The 10,810-nt window shown below is 45.3% G+C and overlaps 1 protein-coding gene across 1 annotated transcript; it reads left to right on the top strand.

Annotated features, from left to right (window-relative positions):
* Positions 1-486: 486 nt before the first annotated feature.
* Positions 487-10,563, top strand: LOC142256177 (indolethylamine N-methyltransferase-like). The gene is made up of 4 exons (XM_075327730.1): positions 487-572; positions 3,109-3,302; positions 6,291-6,498; positions 8,117-10,563. The coding sequence occupies exons 2-4, from the start codon at positions 3,152-3,154 to the stop codon at positions 8,544-8,546; spliced, it is 789 nt and encodes a 262-aa protein (XP_075183845.1). The 5' UTR covers positions 487-572; positions 3,109-3,151; the 3' UTR covers positions 8,547-10,563.
* Positions 10,564-10,810: the final 247 nt, after the last annotated feature.

Raw genomic sequence — 10,810 nt, 5'->3', positions numbered from 1 at the left:
GCAGCTAGGTCAGCCATTCTGGAACCGGCGATGCTGACCACACTATGATGGCACCAACGGCAAAGAGGAGGTACCGTACCTAACTGCCCCCTTATAAACCCCCCTTTTTCCCCACCCCTCATGACCTCTGGCCCAATCCTCGCCGCTCACCAAAACCACCAATCCCCTAATCCCTTACACAGCCCTATAACCCACCAAGGTTAACCCCTTCCTACCCTGTACCCTCCCGATAGTCATGGGGCTCATTTCACCCCTATGGGGCTCATTGCCCATTTTTCTTGGCATTGCAGGCTACATATGTATTTCAAGAGAGGTGACTTGGCAAAAAAAGGTGACGCTCAATAACAGAATGACGCATTAATGAGATCTTCTTCCAGTAGGTAAAAGTACAGTAACCCCTCGAGGCTAGGGCCTGGTGTTAATCTAATAACGTTATCATTGGGAAATAGTCTGGGGAGGACATATAAATAAGAGCAGAGGGCATATCTGACATTACTCCTTCCCTCACTGATATCAGCTGAAGTGTCTGCAGGATTAAAGAAGTCCTCTGCTGTGGTGATAAGACTTTAGAGGTCAGTGGATATTTTGTCGAAGTCTTTTGCTTAGTTGGGTATGGTCAGCAATAAAAGGGGAAAACAGAAGACAAAGAATAGGGGTGAAGCTTGGGCGCAGGAGCTGTGTATTAGCTTGTACTTTATGTAATTAAAGGGGGTGTCTAAGAAAAAAAAATAGAAAAAAATCCCAAAATATACATGTTAAATTCCCCACAGCTCCAGCACCAAATGAACCTCCAGTTCTTCTTCAGTCTCAGTTTACCTGTAAAGATGTCCCACATTTACTGGCAACACCGTCGCAACCAGTGATGGTCTATGGTGGTCATATACCACTATCGAAAAAGCGCAGCATTAATGTGGTTGACATTAATTCTGTAAATTGGTTTTATCCAAAGTTATAAATTGCATTTTTTTTTTTTAACAGTGATCCGATTCTCTTCATATGTATTGGGTTTGTTCTATTGGTATAGATTTTTTGGAAAAGGTTTATATTATTTACGGATGTTGACTATCCTTATTTTTGCTCATTTTATGAATTTTCAACAGTTAGGATCGATAATTAAAATCTGCTATTGTTAAAAACCCTAAGAATGTTCTTTTTTTTACAATTAGGAGTATTAGTATCATTATTATTAATATCATTAGTATTATTATTAGTATCATTAGTCACTGGTATCAAGGTTCTAATATTTGTAGGAAAAAACTAAATAAAACACATTGTTCCCCACTTATCACTGCTCCTGAGCCGGTGGGTATCAGGGAGGTTTATACATTTCTTTATATAAACTTCACTTAGCAAAAAAACCCCAAAAATGAAGAATAAAAAGTCACAAAAATTGCTATCCTCACCTCAATAGGAATAGGGGCTCAGGGGTAAAATTTGGAGAAATAACTTTAGAGAGAAGAGATGAGTAAGTACGAGGTTTGGTGTTCGGAATTTGTACCGAGCACAGACTTTACAAAAAAAAACCAAAACAGGTCGGGTTTGGAGTTTGGGTGTTTTACGTACGCAAACCACTCGCGCAAGCATTGCTGTGCTCGGGTATGTTCTGCGATCAGCCCAATGTCTGCTGCTTGCAGTGTTACAACAGCATGATTGGATTTAGTGTGCACCCTCCCAAAAAATGGAAAAATCTTGGCCACCCACCACCGGAAGTGATCTGTTTATGACGGGCTGCATGTTGGCGGAGACTCAAACTGCCCAATCAATGACTTCCATTAGGGTTCAGGTCACTTCCAGCTCCCAAACCAAACTTTTTCAAAAGTCCGGCTGCACCCGCCAAATCGAACTTCAACCGGTCTACTCATCTATACTAGAGAGGTCCTACAGTATTTTTTGCATTTCTACCTTATTTGAAACAATGCCATTGAAACACCTGTTTGTTATTATTACTTTGGAAAAAGAAATCAAATATTTTACATCAGAAAACTGGAAAAAAAAAAGGTTTGAAAAGTCGCAATGTTTTTGAGCAATTTTTTTTTCCAACTTTACCTTAATGGTGACAAGTGCTGGAAGAGACAGTGTGGCGCCCCTGAGGCTTCAGGCGCCACAGGTGTGTGCAGAGCCGAACATTGCATGACTCAAAAATGATCCAAAACGCATAAAAAATACATGCATTTTTTGTTGCATTTTTCTCCCACAAGGTGCAGTTTTTAATGCAGAAAATTTCTGCAATAAAAAACTCAGCATGTGCGCATAGCCTTAAGGGGGCTTTACACGCTACGACATTGCTAGCAGTTGCTAGTGATATCGAGTGTGAAAGCACCCGCCCCCGTCGTGTGTGCGATATCGTGTGAGCGCTGCCATAGCAAATATTATCGCTACGGCAGTGTCACACGCACTTACCTGGTCGGCGTCGTCGCTGTGACTGCCGAACAATCACTCCCTCAAGGGGGAGGTGTGTTCGGCATCACAGTGACGTCACCGCGACGTCACTAAGCGGCTGGCCAATCAAAATGGAGGGGCGGAGATGAGCGGCACAGAACATCCCACCCACCTCCTTCCTTCCGCATAGCCGGTAGAGGCAGGTAAGGAGACGTTCGTCGCTCCTGCGGTGTCACACTTAGCGATGTGTGCTGCCGCAGGAGTGACGAACAACATCGATAAACAACCATTACCGATTTTTGGTTTTAGGACGACCTCTCCATGGTGAACAATTTTCACCACTTTTGAGGTCGCTTAAGGTCGCTGGTAAGTGTCACACCCTGCAATATCGTTAATGACGCCGGATGTGCGTCACTAACAACGTGACCCCGACGATAATTCATTAACGATATCATAGCGTGTAAAGCCCCCTTTAGTCTCCACTTACAGGGGTCCAGACACGCTTTTTTACACAAGGACCCTTTGCAGTCAGCGTCCGCCTGTAAATGACCTTGCATTGACAGCTTAGTAGCCAAGAACATATTTTTTTAGCATGAAAATCTGCCTAAATTTACTGTCAACCTTGTGATCCTGTGAATGAAAAATAGTCAACAACACAACGAAATTCCTAATTATTTGTGATTTGTCCGAGTTTTAGAATTCGTTTTACAATCGGGTTTATTTCTGCAGCATATAACAGATAATTCGAGGACGGTCCAGAGGACAGATCATCATGCCCAACAGTTTTACTCCTCAACATGCCTACACTGAAGAATTTATCCCCAGAGATTACTTACAGACATCCTATGCGGCAGAAAAAGGAATCCTTATAGGAGAATATACAGATTTTGTATTAGAAAATCTACATGAAACGTTCATTAAAGGTAAGTCTTTTTTTTCACATAGTTACAGAGGCTGAAGAAAGACGGAGTTCCTTCAAGTTCAACCTTTTTCTTCCAATGATACATATTTGTCCTTAGATTATTTATAACCCTCAATACTTTCCGATATAGTGATTGCATTACAACCTCTTGTAGTAGGGCATTCCACAGTCAGACTGCTCTAACTTTAAAGAACCCTTTTCTATCAAAATGCAGGTTTTCCCCATTAGCTCAGGTGAATCTCCATAAAAGCTTCCTCTTATCCCATGTCACATCTCCCGACACCTCCATCAGGCAATCAGGAGCGCACTTGCCCCCTGGCAACAAGGAAATGGGAGTCTGAGGAGCGGCTTGCTCTTGAAGATAATGAAATAGCAGCCCCTTTACGGCAGAAAACAAGACCTACTGAATAAAATGGGACCTTAGTGTAACGCTGCGTCCCTGTTCTCCTCTTCCTGCAGGGACAAGTTGTCACTCACTGCCGCAGCCGGTTCCTTCCATGCTGCCCGGTGTCCCTGCCTCTCCCCCACTTGAGCTTTTCCTCCTCTTGCCTCTCCGGTCCTCTGGGAGTGCTATTAGGAAATGTGTGCATGCCACTGCCCTCGTCTTAAAGGGCCAGCATGCTACTCCTAGGAACTGCCTCTCAGCCTATTATTAAGAGGCACTGGGTATTTAAGGCAAGCTCCTGTGGAATGGACGGAGGGGTGCTTTGGTAGTCGCAGCAGGTACCGCTGTATGGCCGCAGCGCAGCCCTGGATCAGGACTTTGCACCACTGCCTCCGTTTCACTACCAGGGAAAGGTTGCTGGGACTTGTGGTGCGGGACACCCACTTCCATGCTGGAGGCCAGGACTGGTTCTAGCTTCTTCAGGGCTGTCTCACAGCTGCCGACTGCAGCAGACCCCAGTGTCCCCAAACACTACACAGAGATGAGATTCTTCTGAACCAAAACTTTCTCTTTATTGAAAATAGTCATAAACGGTCTTACATCTCGCCCGTGGTTGGCACATCTTATTTCTGTTACAAGGGGTAGATACTTGAAATTACACAGTACTCTTAACTTCCACTCCGGTTCTTCACTGTGGTCGTCATTAGTAACCGGAGTTACTTTCAATTTATTGGCCAGCCACTTCCCTGGTACTCTGTTCCTAGAGCCCCTCATCCCCTCCCTCATCTTCATACTTTTGGGCAGATTCATATAGTCCACACGGGGTCTGTCTCCCACCCACAGGGATAACTATAAGCCGTGACGGGGGGTTCCTGGGGATGGCACTCTTCTGACCTAGTTTGTCAGCACCTACTCCTCCTGTGGAGCCCACTGACCTTCAGCCTGGAGAGGGGGTTTGTTGGGTATACGCCAGGGGGCAGGCACCATCCAGGCCGTCCGGACTTCAACCTTTTGGGACGTGGTTCGGTCAGCCCACCTCTCACCAGGGCCCCACGTGTCTGGTGCCGGGATACGACCCAACGGGTCAGAATCACTTCTCCTGGGGACTTCTCCTCACACCTCCCACAAGTGTGGGTCTCTCTATACTGCTCCCTGGGATTCTCCTCTCATTTCCTGTCTTCCTAAGATTTTTACTAATTAAGCTTCTCCCTGCCATTAGCGCTCCCTAGCCTGAGAGCACCAAGGGAAGTAGCTTACCCCATGTAGCCATCTAGTGGCCGCACACATCTACAGTACACACATTATATCAACATTAAACAGTACATTTACAGACAGGGGATTTGCAGGTCTGGGGTGGCAGAGCCTTAGGCTGCTTTCACACATCCGGTTTTTGCTATGCGGCACAATCCGGCACTTTGCAGGAAAAACGCAACCGTTTTTTTTTTGCTGCCGGTTGCGTTTTTCCTGCATAGACTTTAATTAGTGCCACATTGTGCCGCATGGCCTTGCGTTCCGTCCGGTTTTTGCCGCATGAGGCAGATTTAGCCGATGCGGCGGCCGGATGGAACGTTGCCTGGTACGTTTTTTTGTGCGGCAAAAAAAACCGCACCGCGCCGCACCCAGCCGATGCGGCGCTTTTCCCAATGCATCTCTATGGATGCCGGATGCGGCAAAAAACGCATCCGGCCGCCGCATGCGGTATTTGCCACTGCGCATGCTCAGTAGCATGCCGCCAGCGGCAAAAACCGGGCGGGCCGCATGTAAAAAACGTATGCAAAGGATGCGGTGTTTTCACCGCATCCGTTGCATAGGTTTCACAGCCGGATTGAGCCGCACGGCTCAAACCGGATGTGTGAAAGCAGCCTTACACCCGTTCACACTCCCACTAGGAGAGTTGCCTGTTCAGCACCATCAGTTTAGTCAGTTGAGTTCTGTCTGGTTAGTTGTCAGGTCACCCTGTCCATCCCGTCCCATCCCGTTTGGTCCCGTCCTGTCCTGCTTGTCCTGTCCTGCCTGTACCTGGTCCAAGCTTGTCCTGCCTGTTGGCACCTGGTTCCAGCCCTATCCTGCTCATTCCTGGCTACCAGCCCATCCTGTCTGTTGGCACCTGGTTCCAGTTCTGTTCAGCGCATACGTAGCTACCAGCCCCATCATGCCTGTTGGCACCTGATTCCAGTCCTGTCCTGCCCGTACCTGCTGCCTGTCCGTCCTGCCTTTGCTCTCTACCTTGAGCCACCCTGATGGTCCCCATCTGCACTTGAGACTCTGTCCTGTCTGCTCCCATGTACGACCCTGTCCTGGAGGTCAGCTGCCACAGTCTCGATCCTCTACCCTATAGAAGGGTAGGCCCAAGGTCTACCTGTGGTCCAGTGGCTCCACTCCAGCTCGCCACTTACCATCCCCTGCAGCGAGCGTTACACTAAGACCTCACCCTCAAATGAAACCAAGCCCTAGATAAAACCCCTAAATTAATTTAGACCCCAAAAGAAACAAATGTTTCTGAATCCCTGATTTTCCCCTATTTGGTATCGTAACAATAATTTTTCTTTCATTATAATATTCCTTTTATTAATCTGATATCTTAATGTTGTATTGTCCTTTAAGGTGGAGTAAGAGGGGACACGCTGCTTGATATCGGCACCGGAGCTTCCATTTATCACCTCCTCTCGGCTTGTGAAGTGTTTGACAAAATCATTGTTTCGGATTTAAATGACAAAAACCGTGCCGAATTCCAAAAATGGCTGAAGAAGGATTCTGATTCTTTTGACTGGACTCACATCATCAAATTTGTATGTGAGCTGGAAGGAAATAGGTAAAAATACCTTCTATTGAGTTTATACAATACAATAAAGTGATGAGTATTGGAGAATTTGGGGCACGGCTAGTGCTGGTATACAGGAGACAGACAGAAGGAACCAAGAGGAAGAAGGGGATGTCGACAAAGGCATTACTTATCCTTTATGTATCCTGACTAGTCATGAGTGGGCACTACCATGCTTGGATGCTCGGTACTCGGAACTAGTGATTAGCGAGCACTACCATGCTTGGTACTCGAAATGAGCAGTGTGAACACTTGGATGGGTACAACTCATGTACCAACTATAATGGATGTCAATGGGAAAATCAAGCAGAGGATCTTTCTGAAAAATGCACTTAAGTTCCCTATTAACTTTGATTATACTCGGTACACGAGTTGCACCCATACAAGAGTCGGACTGTGTTTGAGTACCAAGCATGATAGTGCTCACTCAACACTAGTTACGAGTACTGAGCACCCAAGCATGGTAATGCCCGCTCATCACTAGTTTCATGTACCAAGCACCCGAGCATGGTAGTGCCCGCTCATCGCTAGTTACGAGAACAGAGCACCTGAGCATGGTAGTGCCCGCTCATCACTAGTTATGAGTATCAAGCACCCAAGCATGGTAGTGTTCGCTCATCACTAGTTACGAGTACTGAGCACCTGAGCATGGTAGTGCTCGCTTATCACTAGTTACGAGTACTGAGCACCCGAGCATGGTAGTGCCCGCTCATCACTAGTTACGAGTACTGAGCACCTGAGCATGGTAGTGCCCGCTCATCACTAGTTACCAGTACTGAGCACCTGAGCATGGTAGTGCTCACTCATCACTAGTTACGAGTACTGAGCACCTGAGCATGGTAGTGCCCGCTTAACACTAGTTACGAGTACTGAGCACCCGAGCATGGTAGTGCCCGCTCATCACTAGTTACGAGTACTGAGCACCTGAGCATGGTAGTGCTCGCTCATCACTAGTTACCAGTACTGAGCACCTGAGCATGGTAGTGCCCGCTCATCACTAGTTACGAGTACTGAGCACCTGAGCATGGTAGTGCCCGCTTATCACTAGTTACGAGTACTGAGCACCCGAGCAAGGTAGTGCCCGCTCATCACTAGTTACGAGTACTGAGCACCTGAGCATGGTAGTGCCCGCTCATCACTAGTTACCAGTACTGAGCACCTGAGCATGGTAGTGCTCACTCATCACTAGTTACGAGTACTGAGCACCTGAGCATGGTAGTGCCCGCTTATCACTAGTTGTGTACCGAGCAACCGAGCATGGTAGTGCCCATACTTCTCGAATACATTAGAATGGCCTATACTCCAAGCCATTTTCAAAATTTGAAAAATTAGTGGTCCAAGTATGGACTACAATGTCTGCACCGACCATGGATCTTATTCCCCAAACTCAATAGCTTCATATTTGCCAATGTGACTGTTGAGTTTGGGTTAGGAATCCCAAAGTCTCGGAGAGTGATTGTATGAACCTGGCCGGATAGAGCTCTACACTCACGGGAGAACCTTAGCACTAAACCAATCTCTATAATGTCCAAATTGCCTTCTAAGACATGTGCCATATATCTAGTATCAATTATAATTTCAGGATTTTTATTCTTTATTTTGTTTAAAGGCAAAATTCTGAGAAAAAGGCAGAAAAACTCCGCAATAAGGTGAAAGAAGTCCTGAAATGTGACGCTCTGAAACCAAACCCTTTCGATCCTGTGGTCATACCTCCGGTGGATTGTCTCCTGTCTTGTCTCTGCCTTGAAGTCGCGTGTAAAGACATGAAGTCCTACTGTGAAGTCCTGAAAAATTTTAAGGGCTTGATAAAACCCGGGGGTCATGTTGTGATTATGGGTACACTCAATGCCTCTTTTTATCATGTTGGTAAAAAGCAATTTAGTGCGCTGACCGCTAAAACGGAAACCCTGGAGACAGCGTTCCAAGAAGCCGGTTTCCAAATAGAAAAAGCAGCATTTGCGCCACGTGTGAATAAATCATGGATAAATGTTGCTGACTTTGGAGGTAAATACTTTATTTGTGCCCGTAAACCAAAATAACATCACATTTTTTTAGACATCCCTGTCTTGGAAATATTGGTACAGCTCTATATACATTACTTTGTAAACACATAGGTGCTTTCGGGTTGCATTGGGTCTAAAACCTCAAAAATAATAAAGTAAGCTGTATGATAAGGCCACTATGCAAAAATAAATGCGCCACGTGTCAACATCATTAATAGTGGAGACCAGATGTGCCAGTAATAGCATTTACTATCTAGAATAATAGCTAAAATGATGCATAATCAGCTGGGAAATAGTGCGTAGGTTTTTCTTTGAGCAACTCTGGTTAAAGTAACTAAAGACGTGTAGCTGATCTAATTGGAATCCTTGAAAATGACCTAAGAAAATTGTAAAGGGGTTGTTCAGGCTTGGAATGAAAGTCTTCATCCAACCTATGTGATTGAATCCTGACAGTGTGTGGAGTGCTCGCTGTCAGGATGCCCATGACAGCAGACGGTCACATGCCAACTAGACTTTCTCGCCCTCTCTCAGTGCACTTCTATTGAGCAAGGGCGATTACATCTGGTCGTCACATGACCAAAAGAATGAAAATTACACACTTGCAGTCATGTGACTGCCCACTATCCTGACAGTGATCACACCTCACGCTGTCGGGATTCAGAAGTCTGCAGTTACAGAGAGTGACAGGAATTGTCCATTTCAAGCTTAGGCAACCTCTTTAACTCGTGAGTCCTATCTGGAGTCCCATTTGGGATGGCATAGTGTGTGTGGAGGCAAATGAGCAGTTACCCATGGTGCAAAATTTTTTGCTGTGCAAAATGTCACTATTGCTGAAGATCTGGATTTCTAGTTGAGTAAAACTTCATCCTGTATACATAAAGCTGATAAAATTAAACCCTGTGGTAGAGAGGATCACGCCACTATCTGATCTGTAGTCAGAAGGCTGGAGGAGCTCATGCAATGACTGGTGAGGGTCCAAAATACGGCTTGACATATACAGACTGTCCGGCACATGGCAAAATACATGGGTTTCAACAGGAGAGGAGGACTCTGACAGTAGGGAGCGAGGGATAGGACATCTCCTGACAGTAACCTGTGTCTGGTCCCTAAGGTCCCCTAATGTCCCAAAATGAGTCTGTCCTCTCGTCACTGTCATGTGTCTAACCTAATCCCTCATTGTTAATCCAGTCACCCTGTATATTGACAAGGCCAGTGAGCATACTAGACGTCACCACTGCTGTAACAACACACAAGGGAAGAAGGACAGACAGGGGGACATAGACAACAGGATATACCAACAAACTTCACAGCTGCAGCCAGACATCAAGGCTGCAGACAACACGGCTCCAAACAGTAACATCGCAAAAGCTCCAGCAGCTCTTAGAGAACTTCCTCCCTGCATGATATTCAGAAACAAAATGAATTCTATTACCGGCATCAGGTGAAGGATCCATATTTAAAAGCAATGGGAGTGATCCTAAATTGGCTGCATCTTGATGAGAACTAACAATGAAATGACCCTCGCTGCACCAACAAAAAAGCAAATCACATATAAAATTCAGAGTCTCACAAGGCAATGTGAGACTCCGGTCCCAAACCTGTCACAAGTCTCCTAATGTTGGGAGACACTCGTGACACGTCATTGCATTGAAACACTTGTACTGACGCACACTTTTTCCCAGAAAGAAGAGGACCCTGTCCTCTTTTGGAAGGGGCACCCACGGGGTATTTTTACTTTTTAAAAAGAGCACTAAGGGGGCATTAATACTTTGTTATTGACGGCACTCAGGTGCCACTATTTGTTTTAAGTGGGCATTCAAGGGCCAGTGTCGCAAGGTAAAGGGATACAAAACTTTCCTTGAGCTGGGTGCAAGCAGTTAAAACTTTAGAATGTTGCAAGCAATACTGTATCATTAATAACTTGTTAAAAGCTTTTTTTCATGATTTGTATGTCACTTGTTTTTTATTTTCCTTGTTCTCTGTAACCTTGAACTTGTTCGTTTTAGAATGTTACAAATAAAAAAATAAAAATAAAACGAAATAATTATTTAAAGTTCAGACTTTTCCTTAAATTGAAAGTTGCTATATACCCAGCATGTCCAGGATTTGGTCCTATATTTCAAAGAATCTTTCTGGAGTTCCCCTAGCTGAATACGTTGGTAAGGACATTTCCGATAGTTGTCCCCAGTGATGAGTGCGCCACTTTTTTTGGACAACCATCTGAATTTTTTTAACCCCTGAGATAACAATTAAAGCTATACATGTTTGGTGTCTAAAAACTCGTACTGACCTGAGGAATC

This window comes from Anomaloglossus baeobatrachus, chromosome 11 (genome assembly GCF_048569485.1).
Source record: "Anomaloglossus baeobatrachus isolate aAnoBae1 chromosome 11, aAnoBae1.hap1, whole genome shotgun sequence".
Taxonomy (NCBI): domain Eukaryota; kingdom Metazoa; phylum Chordata; class Amphibia; order Anura; family Aromobatidae; genus Anomaloglossus; species Anomaloglossus baeobatrachus.
Note: the sequence above shows the minus strand (reverse complement) of the source record. Positions and strands in the feature narration are given on the sequence as shown.